General features: G+C 38.3%; 2 protein-coding genes across 4 annotated transcripts in view; both read right to left on the reverse strand.

Moving 5' to 3' along the window:
• LOC126368190 (equilibrative nucleoside transporter 3) overlaps positions 1–18,384 on the reverse strand; it is a 418,002-nt gene that overhangs the window by 345,586 nt on the left and 54,032 nt on the right. Inside the window, exon 8 of one of the 2 annotated variants that reach the window (XR_007566551.1) lies at positions 11,360–11,380. The exons of the other annotated variant lie outside the window; for it this stretch is intronic. The gene's annotated coding sequence lies outside the window, so the exon portion shown is untranslated. Of the gene's footprint in view, positions 1–11,359; positions 11,381–18,384 lie in introns of those variants that run through there. 2 annotated transcript variants of the gene reach the window in all.
• Positions 1–18,384, reverse strand: part of LOC126368171 (ATP-binding cassette sub-family G member 1) — a 53,646-nt gene that overhangs the window by 12,630 nt on the left and 22,632 nt on the right. For both annotated transcript variants that reach the window (XM_050012060.1, XM_050012059.1), the window contains 4 exons: positions 17,976–18,093; positions 4,913–5,102; positions 4,041–4,365; positions 191–332 (listed from right to left, as the gene is read on the reverse strand). In XM_050012060.1, the coding sequence (XP_049868017.1) occupies positions 191–332; positions 4,041–4,365; positions 4,913–5,102; positions 17,976–18,093 (775 nt within the window). The remainder of the gene's footprint in view (positions 1–190; positions 333–4,040; positions 4,366–4,912; positions 5,103–17,975; positions 18,094–18,384) is intronic.

Raw genomic sequence — 18,384 nt, forward strand, 5'->3', positions numbered from 1 at the left:
CAATATAGATACCGGTTTATGTTAGCTTCAATGCGCGTTAGAGTTAGATCTGTCAAAAGAACAGAAGAAGTGTTGTGACTTTAATTAGCATAGTGATGTATCTATCAGTCGAGATTAAACCGATCGATTCTGTTCTATCTGACAGTACCAATTTTCTAAGTCCATTTCTTATACAAGTACTTCATATTACCTGATATTATGTTTGCCATTGTCGATAGCCCGCACCAGTTTGCCGGTGTTGTCACCATACTCCCCGCAAGACACCTCGATGATGAACGAGGCAGGGTTGTGGTACGACGGACACTGAAGACTGAGACTACCAAGCCACTCCACTGAAAGAAAATATTTAACGTTAAATAAGTGAAAAAGACGGTACTGTATACATAGTTCTAGTATAGTTTATATTTTGTTCCTACTCTTTTTGGATTCAGCAATACGAGCTTGGAACAAGCTTGATTTTCGTCACTCCCCGATGAGGGCCTCTTTATTTAAGTTAAGGAGCAACGGAGCGGGCGCGGAATATCGTGATCTAATAATAAATATTTTCTTTCTTTCTTAATAAAAACCTATACAGGGTGTACGTGACAACGTAAAGAAAACTTTGAGGGTTGATTCAGAACATGACTCTGAATTGATCAAGTGGGATTTTCCATAGCAAAAGTATATAATTGAAAATAAATTAAAGAAACACAAAAAGGCGTGAATTTTGCGACAGATAATTCCACTTGATATCAACCCGCAGTGGAGCAGCACGGTGGAGTATACTCCATACCCCCTCCGGTCAACGGAAATTTCCACTTGATATCAACTCAGAATCGTGACCTGAATCATCCCTCAAAGTTTTCGTTACGATGTCACTAACACCCTGTATGTAGGTATGTGTCTTCATTGGACTGAAGTAACAGTTCTTACAACCAAATAAGCACAACAAAGGTACAGTACTTTCACCACAAGATAATGACCGCTCGCAAACAAACTATAAGATATGTTAATGCATGTTTCATCATTACTGAAAAAGAAGGTAATTGCAGTTTGGTATGCTACTTTCTCTTTTGTTTTTCTTGTTTGGTGCCTGGTTAAACGATGTCTCTCTTATTGGTTCAGTATTTCATATTAAATATTGATAACGATCACGTAATGATTTTTAGGCATGTATTTATTATAAAGGTATGTTCAAATACAAATTCAAAAATATCTTTATTCAATAGGTAACATAGTTACACTTTGAATCGTCAATTTTTACATAACGAACGTCTCATCCGCCTAAAACTACTGCAGCTTCTCACAACCTGTATAGCCGGGGAAAATAAGCTGCAAGAAAAAACTCGGCACAGGGCCCTAGCTAGTGTGTGTATTATTTATATGCATTTAATCTTTATGCGTACCTATATGCATACATTATTTATGTTAAAGATACACTTTTTCAATTTATTCATTTTCACATTATAGATTTCAATGACTATGGATTTTAATATAGACCCATTTTTTACACTTACAACTATTTCTTGACTTTCACTAAAAACTAATTTATAAGTGCAATACCTAATAAGTTCTTAGTTGAGTCATAGGATAAGGAATAATACTACGTATAGAATGGCAACTTTCCGCCCCCCACCAGCGTCTGAGATAGGTTTACCTCACCCCCTCGAACGTAGTTTAGACTTAAATCGTATGTTTTCAGACGTCACACACACAGATGCGCGTGTACGATAATGTGTAGTGTCTGTGTAAAACGAGGTTGTTTGTATGAAGTGTCCGGTGTCCGGGGTGTGGTTGAGTCCTGCTATATTATAAAGTATAAACAACAGCGATTATCTTACATTATTTTAAACGTCGTGAATGAGTCCAATGTGTCATGCGAGCGTGGCTACACGCAGTCACGTTACAGAGATACCCATTATTTATATTATTATACGGGTGATCACGTGCCGAGACTTAGAACTTAGATGTAACTATTACCTACAAACATTTTGTATTAGAAGAGCGTCCTGCTGGACTAACATGCGCCTTAAATTAATCGATCGATTCAATAAATTTGTCCTTAGAAAAGCTTTAGTAAGATCTACTCTGAACCGGCGTGCGTGCATGAAACAATTGATGAATGTGAAGGAAGCAAGAGAAGTATGTCAGGATCGAAGCAAATTGAATTCCATAGTCTCTACTAACCCTGGTGGGAAATAGCGTGAGTTTATGTAAGTATGTGTAAATATATAAATTCAAACACGGGGGTAAGAAAATAACTAAATATAAATGGGGGTAAATGTATTTATTTCAATTTATATTAATTGAAATGCTCAGTTCATAGACACGTCGACCTTTGTGTTTTAAATAACAAAATACAATTGAATTTATTTATATCGGTATCATGAATTCAGTTTTTGTTTGTAACTAAGTAGTACTGGGCTAAATGTAAAACGATTAGATATTTTGTTGTAAGTTAGGAAAAAGTAGGTATTATAGTATAAGTTACGCTTTGAATAGGACACTAATAATAATATAGAATTATTTCAACAGTTCATAATTATTGTGTTAGTAACAGGGAAACTTGGTGGCGCAGCGGTAAACACGCTCGGTCTGCGATTGTCGAAGTTAAGCAACTTTCGCAAAGGCCGGTCATAGGATGGGTGACCAAAAAAAAAGTTTTCATCTCGAGCTCCTCCGTGCTTCGGAAGGCACGTTAAGCCGTTGGTCCCGGCTGCATTAGCAGTCGTTTATAACCACCAATCCGCACTGGGCCCGCGTGGTAGTTTAAGGCCCGATCTCCCTATCCATCCATAGGGAAGGCCCGTGCCCCAGCAGTGGGGACGTTAATGGGCTGGTGATGATGAACAGGGAAACTTAGATCAACTAAGAGCAGAATGAACTTATTAAAAAATAAGATATAATATATTCTAAAACAATCATTAAGTAACTAAGTATTATGTATTAAGTAATTAAAAAATATTGCTACTCTACTACCTCAGGGTTACCAAATAAGACATTATAAGTACCTAACATTTGTACAATTAAACATTACTTCTGCCCTTGGACGCAACATAATTAAGTACCATTGCGTTACTATTGTGAAATAACACCATCATAGCAAAAATCCATGTAGAAAGAGACAAAATATAATTAATTATCTCAATAAAAACTCTCTTTCGAGTGAAGTTTAATGGTAATTTTAAATTCGAATACTTAAAAGATGACCTTTTCATATATACTATCGCGTAGCTCAATGGGTCGCAAAGTTTGCAGACGAATGGAATGCAAAGTTGAAGTATGAACTATTAGCTCGTATGGTGCGCATTTCGTGCACACTTGGCCCTTCCAACAGTTCCAACGTCACTCTTCTATTCCGTGGGTATTCCCATCAGCTGGGATACAACATAACTAATCATAAGTCAATTGGGAAAGGTTGCACGGTAGCCAAAAACGATGTTAATATTCTTGATCCCATAACACAAATAACGTTTTAATAGCAACATTTAACACGTTGACAGTCCAGTGATCCATATACGGATCATGACGAGGTAGCTCCATACGTCCGTGAACCATACATGGATCACTAAGAAACGACCAGGTATACACTAAGGGCGGGTGCTCCACTTGGATTCCGCAAAGGTCGAAATAATAGGCGGGACTTACAAGGAAGTCAAAACGTGTTAAAGCTGCATCAATGTTGAAGCCCTGATCTTTTTATCATTACTGTAAGAAGCCACAAGTTCAATTTATCATAGGGGCCGTCCAGTAATCATGCGAGGCTTGAAAGAGGGGAGGGGTCCATGAAAATCATGAAATATCATAAGGGGGAGGGGGGTGTAGTACTATACCACGAGTATTTATTTTTTCGGCAAACGCGCGATACTGAACCGAAAAGCGGCGTTTCGTGCAATTAGTTTGGTAGGTAAAAAATACACGTGATATAGGATGGGGGGGGGTTAGTCTTGAACCTTACCATGTATCACCAAGGGGGAGTGGGGTTAAAAATGCCAGAAAAAACATCACATGATTAATGGACGGCCCCATATCAATGAAATTAAAATCTTTAGAATACATACCTAAACGCCCCGTACTGCCTTGGTAGACGCACTGTCCATCAGCTAATGTGTACAGATGATCGAACATCTCGAACAGCCTCGCAGACGGCTGGTGGATGGTACAGATGATAGTCCTGCCACCTCTTGCTAGTGTCTTCAGCAGGGAGATACATTGGAAGCAAGAAGAACTGTCCAGGCCTGAAGTTGGCTCGTCGAAGAACATAATTGGAGGGTTGTTAACGAGTTCCAAGGCTATGGAGAGACGCTTCTTCTGGCCACCGGAGAGGTTGGATGTCATGGTCTTGTGGTGCTCCGATAGGCCGAGGGTTTCAAGAATCTCTTGGATCTGAAAGAACATTGCTTATTTAACCATCACATAACATAAGCTGACGACTATATCCCAAAGGGGTACAGAGATACATCCATCGCAAGATGGACAAAGTGCCCAGACCTCACCGAGTTTTCTATTAAACCAACGTGATGATAGGTCAGCCGTATGGCCGTCTATGCTAAGATGTGATTTATACTTAATATCAATCTAGCTTAACTTTTTGTGTGTGACGTCTGATGCCCATACGATAGAAGACTAAAAGTAAGATAGACCGGAGCCGGTAAACCTAGCTCAGACGCTGGTGGGGAGCGAGGAGTTTCCGTTTGAAGTTTCCGATTAAGGTCTATGAGTCTCAGATTCTCGAATAAATGTATAAATTAATAATAATCCCAATTGAGGTAATCTAAGTACGCTTCGCTATCTGTAATCATTACTGAAATAAATGAAAGCATTGGTTTTTTTCTTGTGTAACTTCTTTCAAGAACCGGTCTACCCGATGGTTCTAGGGTTCGACGGTCTACACGACGGGATATAGGGCTCACACGTTTGAAATTGTACATACCACTTCCTCCTTATCAGCCCTGGTGGTAGCGGAAGGCAGTTTCAGCGCAGTGGCCACAGCCATGGCTTCCTCAACAGTCAGGTTGCCGTGCAGCTGGTTGTCCTGCATGATGTAGCACGACAGCTTGCGGAAGCTAGACAGGTTGCGCTCCATACCGTTGACTGTGATGCTGCCTTCCATTCCTGATGTCCTGGTACATGAGAGAAATCAGGTATAATGCATAAGCTCACAACTATATACCAATGGGGTAAGTAAGTAAGGAAAAACTTTATTGCCTCTACAAAATACATGGTAGTATTTGTAGAGGTTGGAGCCTCAAATAGGATAACCTACAAAGAGAGGGGTAGTCAAAGGTACATCCATCGCAAGATGAACTAAGTACCCTACACTAACCTCACCGAGCTTTCTATATTGTCAATTTTCTATCAAGTCTTTATCCCCGAAGGTTTAGACCGAAGGAAGGTTTGGGGTTTAGGTTTAGGTCTTCTATCGTGTGGGTGAATGCCTATACATTCAACCCTGGTCTCAGGATTATTATTGAGCCGCCAAATGCCCCTGACATGTCCCACGTAACGACTACTACATTAGATAGTAAATAGTAATCGAGACCAACGGCTTAACGTGCCTTCCAAAGCACGGATCATCTTACTTTCCGACAATCGGGTGATCAGCCTGCATATTCTAACCAGACCAGGGCTCACAAAGTAATTTTTGTGATGTGTCGAGCCGGAATTCGAACCGTGAAGCTCATAAAGTCGGATTCAGTCGTTTAGAGCCTGAGTCGAGATTCGAACCGGTGACCCTACGATGTAAGTCACGGGTTCTCTGAACAGGGCTATCACGTTTTGAGTTTTGGGAAGGTTCTATTACGGGGCGGGTCAGGATGCTTTTAAAAAAAAAACAATTTTATTACGCTAAAAGGATTTATTAAAAGAAAATGTATTAAAATTATACAGGACGTAGTAACTATCCGAATTCCAAACCCGAACTAACGATTTCCCATTGAAATGAAACTTGATGGTTCCGGAGTCCTATTGCATTGACGTCAATGCAATAGGGATTGAGTATGCAGTTTTTATTTTATATGATTACCCTGTAATTTAATATATATAACAGTTCCCGTTGTAAAACTCTTTAATAGTGAGGTTACTGGCTGCTTTTCTTTTTCAAATTGTTCTTTTTTATACTTTGGTCTTATCTGCCTAAAGGTTAGGTTAATAAAGCTCTTTCTGCCTAAGTATTGCGCCATTTTTCGGCCGGGAACGTTCGTAAAGTGGAAACATTCCCTGGAACGACACATCACTGGCCACTAACACCCGGTATGTATATAAACCTACTTACTTATATTTGTTTACAAAATTGTCTTGATCAAATTCATTTGAACAGCGTTACAGAAAACAACATTATCTCTTTAAACATCTAAATAGAAGGATATGAAATAATAGTCATGTAGTAAATATTTACCAGTGCCCAACAAACAGCCAATAAACGTATCTAAATGTAAATAAATAATAAGATAACACATTATGATAAATTATAACGTAATTGGTTATAAGTTAGTTATTCCCATCGGAAGGACTACTATCTTTTTACCCGACTGCGACGAAGCAAAAAGGAGGGTTATGTGTTTGACCGCTATGTATGTATGTGTGTATGTACGGTCACGAGTACTAATATGTATACACTTTGAAACCATGTCACTTTACCTTTTTTGACAAATTAAACCGTAAGTCTCATTAAATGTCAAATATGGTAGTGCGACAGGGTTCTAAAGTGGGTACATTATATTGCTCATGACTGTACAGGTAGCTATATAAAAGTAAAACCTGTTTTAAAATGCTTGCTTGCTTGAATAGCTTCCGCGGTCCAGTGGTTCAGCATTAGGCTATCCGGAGGTCCCGGGTTCGAATCCCGGTGGGCACATACCATAATCAATCAATCAATCAAATTTACTTTATTGCACATAACTACATTTAAACAATCAGACATAACACATGAATACAGTACAATTTGGGCGGCCTTATTGCTCTAGAGCAAACCATAAATGTGTGATTCCTTAATTAGTTTGGTTGATTTGGCCGGCTGATCACCCGAGGGTTCTAAAGTGGGTACATGATATTGCTCATGACGCATGACGGTATGTATGTACATTGTACGTTTGTTCAATTACACAGTTCATCATCCTCCTTCCCTTATCACACTCTAGGTGGGGTCAGCACAACATGTATTCTTCTTCCATTCATTTCTGTCAGTCATTTCAGTACTCACACCTTTCACACACATATCCTTCTTTACACAATCCATCCATACTTTCTTGGGTCATCCCCTACCCCAAAATCCATCCACATTCACACTCATAACTTTCCTCGTTATACACCTTTCATCCCTCCTCATGCCAACCTGTTACTCCTCAATTTCCCACTAACCGGCGCTACTTTCAATTTCTCAGGTATAGTTATTTTTTTATTATGAGGCCGTTGACCTCAAACTCATCTATTTGGAAGTAATAATTTGGTCTAATGTGGGACACGCTTACCTAATAAATGCCTATTAACTCTAGCTGCATACCGATAAACGTTGACTTTGATGATGATGATGATTGTTACGCTTATATTAGCTTGGTTCACTCAGGTCCTAACTTAAGACACATATGTCACACCCAGGATACTCCAAAATTATAATTCTTACTATTTATTTATTGTAATTTCTAGTTTATAGTTTTTTTAATTTTTATATTAACAATTTTTGTATTTATTATTTTTTACAATACGAATTGGTGCGAGGTTTTACCGTTCTCTCTTTAGTATTATTTTTTTTATTCTATGCCTAGGTGGACCATTGTTCGCCGAGGAAAGAAAGTGTCCGATTACCAACAATAAAGACTACCCAATCAATTGATGAGAAATGTACATCCGCCGACAGTTTAATTAACATAAATAATGAACACTGATCGATGTGGATTGAACAAAGATGTTATGTACTGTTATATGTCGATTGTTGAGGAGCTCGGTGGCGCAGCGGTTAACGCGCTCGGTCTGCGATTTAAAGTTAAGCAACTTTCGCAAAGGCCGGTCATAGGATGGGTGACCACAAAAAAAAAGTTTTCATCTCGAGCTCCTCCGTGCTTCGGAAGGCACGTTAAGCCGTTGGTCCCGGCTGCATTAGCAGTCGTTAATAACCATCAATCCGCACTGGCCCGCGTGATGGTTTAAGGCCCGATCTCCCTATCCATCCATAGGGAAGGCCCGTGCCCCAGCAGTGGGGACGTTAATGGGCTGGTGATGATGACTGTTATATGTTGATATTATTATTATTATTATATGGTGATATTTAAGTCACAATTAAAATAGAGAAGCATGAATGGATCAAAATACTTGCGAAAGAACAAGAAAGAATGAATGGAATGGTCGAAGAAGGGATTGTTGTGCTGTTGATGTTTGTTGGTTATTGTCGATTGTCTTGTTTTTTTTGTTTGTTGTTGTCAGTGGCAGTACATCCCTTGCCGTTAAAATATTGAAAAGTATCTCTTTTCACCCGAACCCGGTATTATGTGTTTTAATTATGATAATAACCGCGTAAACCTCAAACTACTGAAAACTTGTTTTTTTTTTAAAGCTTTACAACAAAATATTATAGTAACTTAATGGTTGTCTGTCAAGGACAAGGTAAGACCGGTTTGCGTGAACAGAGGTTAATAGAGAGCTGTAACAATTATGAGTGAGGAAAATAGCTATGAGTGACGTGACGAGAAAATGATCTGCCGCCAGTCTGCCGCCTTTAAGGTAAAATATATCAAGGGTGAGGAGCTCGGTGGCGCAGCGGTAAACGCGCTCGGTCTGCGATTGTTGAAGTTAAGCAACTTTTGCAAAGGCCGGTCATAGGATGGGTGACCACAAAAAAAGTTATCATCTCGAGCTCCTCCGTGCTTTGGAAGGCACGTTAAGCCGTTGGTCCCGGCTGCATTAGCAGTCGTTAATGACCACCAATCCGCATTGGGTCCGCGTGGTGGTTTAAGGCCTGATCTCCCTATCCATCCATAGGGAAGGCCCGTGCCCCAGCAGTGGGGACGTTAATGGGCTGGTGATGATGATGATATCAAGGGTAACAGTGCTACGTACTAGATTACTTAGTTAAATGAGTAGGTAGCTAGTGATTTCACGACTACAACATCAATCCACAGGTAGACTTAGAGACACGACTGATTGATTGACAATATAATTGATTCACCACTACCGCAGATACAGCGCTTGATACAAAAATGCGGCGAAAACTTGGCGCTTGTTTAGCTATACATTCGTACACAGCGGTATATATATTCAATAAAATCGTGTCAAATTAAGAACGTACGCATCGTCTTATTACGTATATTAGCGCGTGGTGCTTTTAACGCGGTCGGGTTATACTGCGACTCTGATTGACTGGGAGTATTTGTTTTAGTGTATTTAAAATAAATAATAATTTTGGTGGGTTTTACTGCGAAAATTAAAATGTTTATACTATGATAACACGCACAATGTCATTACTTATTAGAAATATGATGTTCCATCCCTCTTTTTTCGCTTTTAGCTTTTATTTTTACAGTATTTCCCTTTATTACCGTGGAAGATCAAATCAAACAATTAAAAACCAGTTTTCGTGCCTACGTATTATTTATCTATACTCGAATCGACACTGGCCAAGTAGTTAATGCCATCTGCGGCAAATCTACAATAAGTCACGTCAAAAAAAATTATCGATATTTATTAGGTACTTAGGCATTCAAATTTCGAGACAAATAATGAACTTAAAGGTAAGCAGAGAATAGGGATTTTAATTTGCTTCCGTCTTGACATACTTGTCTTGCTTGCTCCAAATTTATTATTTCATAGAGCCAGAAGATTGTACCTACAAAATCTTTTCTTTATGGGACTACATCGCAATTAACATTTTTTGTTTAACCATATATATAAGGCGATGTTTACGCAAAATTGTCTGTTATGCAACACATGAGTACGAGTAATTTTCCAATGACCAGTGACAGTGTGCAAACATTGGCAAACTCAACATTACCTAAGCAATATCGTATAGCATAACGTAATATTTTTTTTTGCATACATAGGAAATACGCTATAAATCAAAACACCTCTATGAAAACCTCAGAACAGGGAGGTTAAAATGGCCACTTCGAAGCAATTCATCTAAGAAAGCAATAATATTACTATTTGACATTTGTTTGCATTGCGCACTTACTTTTATATACGCGCCCAAGCCCCATATTTTGCCTAACGTATAGAGTTTGTGAACTTATAGTTTGTATAATTAGGACGTGTAGAGTTAGAAACTTGGCGCTACATGAGATCTGATGATATGATCTCCTCTTGGCAACATTTTTACATGAAAATGTTTTTGTTGGGATGTGATTTTTGTAAAAGCCTCTTACGTGGTTTTCCCAATAAAGAGACGATATGACAACAAAAGGTACAACTTATTTCTAACAGAAATTGCTTCCAGGACTATGAGAGTGATAAAGACCCACCAACGGTTACGTAGTTTTTTTTTACATATAGGTTCCTGTATCACCAAAATGGTAGGCAGAGGTGTATAGAACGTACATCCACTCACCAGCTATTGATAGATAAAAAACTTTTTTGAGCACAATGGGCATAATATACAGAAAGGCACAACAGGCGGCTTAGGCAGCTATGTTGAAGACTACACAACACTAACCACCCCTGATTGTCCGAAAGTATGATGATCCGTACTTCGGAAGGCACGTTAAGCCGTTGGTCCCGGTTACTACTTACTGATGTAAGAAGGTGGTCGTTACATGAGCCATGTCAGGGGCCTTTGGCGGCGCAATAATAACCCTGACACCAGGGTTGATGAGGTTGGTAATTCACCTCACAACCCACATGATAGAAGAAGAATAAAAAATAAACCAGGTATGAACGTGGGAAACTTTGCTTGGCTGTCAAATACTTAAACCCACGTTCATCCCTGGTTTATTTTTTATTTGTAAGGTACCTTACCCAACTAACTAATTACTAATACCAATTAGTCTAGTGTCTTATGTTTATATCTTTTTTTTTTAAATGAAAGCAATAACCTATTCTTGATCTAGGTTTTCTCTATCTTGACTACAACATAGGTAATAGTTATTACTATAGGGCAACAGGTTTAGTACTGAAGACAGGTTTGCTTCAACGCAAATTGCGAAATAAATCTCGGTACTATGCAGTAAAACGTCTGTCGTATTCATATCGTAGAACACTGCTTACTTTTCCTTTTAAAATTTAATTTAGTTTAAATTTTACACTTTTATTTTTCCGAAGTGTATTGTAATGGGTAGCCCTTTTTCCAGAATAAAGAAAATTATTATAAGGAGGTCTATCATATTATACTTATGTGTGTAATAAACTTAATCTTAACAATCATACTATAGTGGTGATAATTCCTGTAAACACCATCTAATTTTATTTTAAGTTATATCTGTCAATTTCTTATCCGCCGAAAAGGAAAGGGACGGGTAATCGACAATCATAAAATTTAAGGAACACACGTCCATTTTAAGCACAAATCTAAAACAACCGTCTAAAAATTTTACATTGGCCAATAACCCGACAGAATTATGTTGACAGCACACGTCAAACGGTTTGCATACCAGCGAGATACCTTTTTGATTCGCCCGGGTTATTCATTCATTTACTCATTCTTCCTAAAATTAAGAGCTGTCAATCATCCGTCCCTTTCCTTTTCCGCGGATAAGAAAATGACAGATATAACTTAAAGTAAAATTAGGAGGTGCCTGCAGGAATCGGGGCCATTACAACAATTTGCACGACACTGTGCTATTTACTGCAGTCGAGAAAAAGCCTGCCCCTGACTAATCCGCGCGCAAAGGTGCCCATTACTCTAGCCACATTTCCTCGCTGTACAGAAATGGAGCAGCATGGGACACATCCCATGCTGCTATGCAACACACATGTTACACCGAGAAAAACGTGGCTCTTAAATTAACATACGAACATAAACTCACGCCTATTTCCCACCGGGATAAGCAGAGACTATAGAATTCCATTTGCTTCGTGAATTCGAAAACAAATTCGACAATCATTGGTTTAGGCCTGTGCTGGATTCGAACCTGCGACCTCAAAGTGAGAGGCAAGCGTTCTACCAACTGGGCTACCACGCTTTGGCATGGAGGCATTTACGAGTATTTAAACCCCAATCAGATTTCCCAACCATCGTATCGGAATCGTGTTGCGGTGAAGCTGGTAAAAAAATATTATCATTTCTGGCGTTCGTGCGGTCAGGTGTAATGCACGGTAATGCGCCATATTGCCACTGCCCTTGACACGAGGAACCGGTAACCAGATCGGTAGCAGGAAGCATTGCAGTTTTGGACGAGGAAATGTTTACGAAACATTTGTTTTCATCATCGTTAATTTTGAGAGAATAATAGAATTGCGAAAGCAGTTTGTAAAGCGAAAGTTGATGGTAGGGCTGGCATAGAAAGACCAAGAAGGACTTACATTGACCAAATTGGAGATATCCTTAGAAAAGGTTTAGTACGATCTACTCTGAACCAGCGTGTGTGTATGAAGCGATTGATGAATGTGTAGGAAGTAAGAGAAGTGTATCAGGATCAAGTCTCTGCTTACCCCAGTGGGAAATAGGCGTGAGTTTATGTATGTAAATAAGTAAATGTCAAATTGAAATATTGCTTTTTTGAAATGTGGCCTTTTTAACCCCCCTGATCGTTGGTAAATGTTTGTTCATTTACTAATGTCCTATCTTCAACAAAGGACTCCACGATACTGTCACAGCCGGATGTATCGCTATCAGTCACAACTAGGTCACGCGGCCTCGATCGAAGTTCAGTTACCGTTGCATCCATTGCATTGCTTTTATAATTAATTGATTATTCCATTATGACTTCAGAGGTTGTAAGCCATTAAAAACATCACGTGCACGCCTGGAGCCTCTAACTTCTATATCTCAGATATTGGAGCCTAGCCTAACTGGAAGAAGGTTGAGATTCAAATTCAATCCAGCACGAGGCTAAACCAATGATTTTCGAATACATGTTGGATCTTAAAGCAGTGGTGAAGTAAAACCTCGTAGGAAACCCGTAGGATAGGTATGCTATCCGAGAAATGTGTTTTCGGAGGTATGTGATAATCTAACCTTAAATTTAACGGCCTCCGTGGTCCAGTGGATGACCGTTGGGCTCATGATCCGGAGATCCTGGGTTCGAATCGCGGTGGAGACATATCACAAAAATCACTTTGTGATCCCTATTTTGGTTAGGACATTACAGGCTGATCACCTGATTGTCCGAAAGTAAGACGATTCGTGCTTCGGAAGGCACGTTAAGCCGTTGGTGCCGGTTACTACTTACTGATGTAAGTTAGTAGTCGTTACATGAGCCATGTCAGGAGCCTTTGCCGGCTCAATAGTAACCCTGACGCCAGATTGATGAGGTTGGTAATCCACCTCACAACCCACACGATAGAAGACCTCAAATTGGGGTGGTTTTCATTTCTTATCGTATTCTTACCATGTGCAATCATACCGCGTAAGTGCGAACGAGACGGACAGAGACTTACTCCTGACTGACTAAAGTAAAACCCAGAGGGGGTGAGGTAAATATAGCTCGGCGCCCGATACAAGTTGGTGCGGGGGGAGAGTTACCATTTTATACGCAATATTAAATTTATAGAGCAAATAAACATGACACATATCATGACATGTTATAATATACCTATGTCAGTTGTAAACAATGATAAAAATGTATTTAATATACCAAAAATGTAATGTTCGTGTTCCGTGATTTGATGAGTAATCAGGATAGAGTACAATGAATGACTAATATAAACATTCTAACATTGAATGATAATTAAAACACATAAAAACGGGTTCTTACCACGTTTAAATCACTCCCTATAGGGGAGTCTCATATCCCTGATTTAAACGCGGTAAGAACCCGTTATTATGTGTTTTAATTATGATAATAACCGCGTAAACCTAAAACAATGTATTGAATGAAAATACTGTGGACTCTTGTACCAAAACTAGAGCGTGAACTATTGTTATTGTGTAATGTTTCGTCCTAAGTTCATATTTTTCTTCTCGGAAATGTTTATAAAGATTTTGATCGAACTAATAACGCGAAGTGTAGGACTTTGTACCAATACGTAGTTTACTGGTTTACATTTAAATTGATGATTTTTAAAAATTTGCCATTTTAATTTTATGTATTATGAAAATGAAAATAAATTTAAAAACGCAAAAAAGTCATGAATTTTCAACTCGGAATCATGGTCTGAATCATCCTCCAAAGTTTTTTTTACGGGTTGTAACTATACCCTATGTAGGTACACTTATTTATCGTAGTATGGCAGCCTTAACAAATACTTAAGTATCGCCTAACTTTTGTAATATAACACTTAAAATTATTGTTATTTGTCGAGGAAAAAGATTCTAAACAACAAAAAGAAACACGAGGCAAAGGCCGCGAAACCGGATTCTAACAAACAACATAACATGATAACACGTTAAACATTTAGGTATATTTTAGCCCTTGCGATGTCCTTCAGCAAATAAAGGTCGTAACACATAACATAAGCAGCTTATATACAAACATTCTCTCATTCAACCGGAGAGATTATGTGAGAGCAATATGGGCTTAAAAAATATTTCGACAAACTGTTATCCGACAAGATTTTCATCCTCACTCATTTTAGAGCCACGTGTTTTTGTGTTTAATTTATATATTATATAAGTATTTATTTAATAAACACACATAACAGGTTACAGACATCATCATCATCATCATCAGCCCATTAACGTCCCCACTGCTGGGGCACGGGCTTTCCCCATGAATGGATAGGGAGATCGGGCCTTAAACCACCACGCGGGCCCAGTGCGGATTGATGGTTATTATGACCAACGGCTTAACGTGCCTTCCGAAGCACGGAGGAGCTCGAGATGAAAACTTTTTTTTTGTGGTCACCCATCCTATGACCGGCCTTTGCGAAAGTTGCTTCAACAACTGGCGCGTTAACCGCTGCGCCACCGAGCTCCAGACATAAACCTTATGAAATAATACACTTTTTGAGATTCAGACTGTAACCCAATTAAACGTAAGTATGCAAGTTATAGAATAGGTACTATGGTGAGAAAAGACGACGCAAAACTAAAAGATATTACAATAAAACATACTTAGCTCTGCAACAACATGGTAACAATTACGACACATGGATCTACAGCCAAATCTCGAGGTGAGCATTATGTTTCTAATTTTGTGATGTCCTACTGAGATTCGAACCCTGGACCTCCGGATCGTAAGCCCATCGCTCAACAACCAACTGTCTTAATAATTCTTATTTTATACATTGTTTTAAGATTGTAACATATCCCCATTTAAACGCGGTAAGAACCCGTTATTATGTGCTTTAATTATTCTTATTTTATCTATTTACCAAATAGGTATAATACACGAACCGTTACCTATAGATTTTCTTTATCTTTTAACATTGTTTACCTGTAATCTTTGTCTTGACTCAGTTCAAGATTTTAAACAAACGGACGCAAACAAAGAAATCTGTCACACCCAGTACTCGTGGCGATATAAATAGAGAAAGGTGACGTATCGAGGCGACACAGCGATAAAGTTTACAGAGAAACAAAGTAAGCTATTATATCGTCGCTTTATAGAGAAAAGCACGCGTCTTTTTGAAAAATCTGATTAAGGTGCATGATTTTATTCAACAAAACCTCGATTTATTCCAACTAATTATAGTATAATCTAAATTGTATAGTCCGTTCAAGAATGATCTTCATAAAAGGTAAACAAACATGGCTGCCGATATTTTTTATCTGTGTCAAACTGCGTACTAGTGAAGTGCTGAATTGATTTTAGCTCAAGTTATTTTATCAAAATGAACTGACTCTCTTGGGTTGGTTGGATATTTTGTATGATAATATTAAAATATATATTGTATGTTTCTTTGTGGTTACACTAACTCACTTTGAAAGTAATTTTTTCTGCGCTTTTCGGCTTATTAAGTACAGTACACTCACTTAAGTTATTCACGGAACTGACTCGTTTTCCTGACCTGAATGAAATGTCTCATCACTAATCGTCAAATTGACAGCTAGCCACAGATTAACAAGAATTTATGATGTCAACTTTTTTGTGTGAGGTTTTGTTTGATTTTTGTGTTTACATGAAAAAATGTGTTTTTAATGATTATTTTACGTTAATTTCACATTGAGCTAAGAAATCATACATCTATTGAGTGCTACGGATGTTATTAGAAGAATACTTTGTGTAGTTTAGGTGAAATTCGAACATTCTTTGTAGTAACAGGTTTGTTTACCTTTTATGAAGATCATTTTTGAACGGACTATAGTATATCTATATTTTCGTGACGTATTCCACACAGAGCACCGTAGCTTAGATCACCAATTCTTGGATCACCAAAACTATTCCACGTAGAGCACCAATGGACAAGTAGCTACTAGTGTTGTAGCTAGGGGTGTATTTAATTTAACATAAATCAGGTATGCTATTATCAGGTATGTTTAATAAACGTTATTATTATTTATTTAAACATACATTACATACAATATAACACGTCAAATAATAATAAAAAATAACAGTGTATGTAATACAAGTTTTAAATAAGAACTTGCACGTATTAACAATTTCCCTTCGTACATGTAGGTACCTATAGTAACAGTAAAATGTTTCTACCAAAACATCTTCAAGAACAACAAAACACGATTTCGTCATTTTCCGTGCTATGCACGTCATGCTAGGTTGTCATTTAAAGTATTCGCTGGGGCATTGACCGAATTTGGCTGCTCAATTAAATACTTAAGCTACCTAAATACAGTCTCTTTGCGTATAAGAATTTCAGAAAAAGAAACAATGTGATTTAAAAATAAAAAAATATTGACAATTTTCATTTATCATTATGCCTTTCAGAAATGCAACAAAAGGTGGCTTCATAAAACACCTTTTTTAAAACTTCCTCATAATCATAAAATACTCAAACAAAAGAGCGCGTATGTTTTTCCGAACACTGGCCGGTAAGATGAAATTGCAAAAAGAAAAGAGACAAAATGAATATTTACGCTCCTGTCAAGGAAGAAAACAAGGGACAACGCGATATCTGTCATTGTCACTAAGACCTTTGGGATTCAGGTATAATAATTTATTTTTAATTTACGTACAGCTTACGCTCTGAAAAGGTGAGTGAACGAATAACCTTTGCAAAATTGTATGGTTTACCTCCTTTAATTTCGGGTGCTAATTAGCGATTTTGTTTTATTTTTGTCGAATTTAATCAGAATATCAAGGTAAGCGTTTCAGTCACAAAAAATGTGAAACCAGATCAACAATTCGACTTTGTTTTTCATTAGGTAGATAATCAACTACTCGTAGTGAATAAGAGCTCCGAAATCAGATTACACAAATCCACTCCAGTCTTCACATATCTTCACTATTATTTAGCGTACTCTTGCCCAACACTACTTGTATGTCTATAGAAACGGCGATAAAAATGTATATGCCTCTAAAAATATTTTTCCACTGATTTTGTTTTGCTAAGGACATGACAGGCTTGAACCACTTGATTGTCCGAAAAAGTAAATGATTCCGTGCTTAAGATGGCACGTTAAGCCGTTGGTCCCGACTATTAGTCGGAAAAAAAAACACCTCCAACAACCCGCAGTGAAGCAGCGTGATAAGAGTATGCTCCATACCGGTTGATTGAGGGGATGCCTGTGGCCAGCAGTGGGACGTATATACGTAGGCTGGATATTTTCATGTAACGACTTTGATGCATAAGCATAGAATAAGGAATAATACTACGTATAGAAAGGCCACTCTCCGCTCCCCACCAGCGGCTGAGCTAGGTTTACCTCACACTCAAACATAGTTTAGATTTGAATCGTATGGTGTCAGACGTCACACACACAGATGCGAGTGTACGATAATGTCAATATGTAGTGTCTGTGTAAAACGAGGTTTATTTGTATAAAGCGTCCGGGTCCATTAGAAGATGGTACTTACTTGTATCCCGTGAGTATGTTGAGCAGCGTGGACTTGCCAGCGCCCGAGGGTCCCATGATGGCCGTGAGCTCCCCGCTGCCCAGCCGGCCTGACACCGACTTGAGGATGGTCTTGACATCTGAGGGGAGAAATATGGGTATTCATTATTATGGTTGACAAAAATGTTACGGTACCTTTCCTTCTTACATAATCTACTTTCATCGTGTAATGTCTGTACCTCTGTCTGACTACCCCAATAGGCTAATTTCCAACTAGTCAAAGCAGTTAATTTTTACTAAACGTCAAAACACGTAATTAGTATGGAATTTGTATGAAAAAGCACACTGTGACGTCATAGAAAAACGTGATAAAATGTCGGACTTATTATTTGGTTTTCTTTATTAAAATTCATAAATACGTTAAATAGAAA

This window comes from Pectinophora gossypiella, chromosome 7, assembly GCF_024362695.1.
Source record: "Pectinophora gossypiella chromosome 7, ilPecGoss1.1, whole genome shotgun sequence".
Classification (NCBI taxonomy): domain Eukaryota; kingdom Metazoa; phylum Arthropoda; class Insecta; order Lepidoptera; family Gelechiidae; genus Pectinophora; species Pectinophora gossypiella.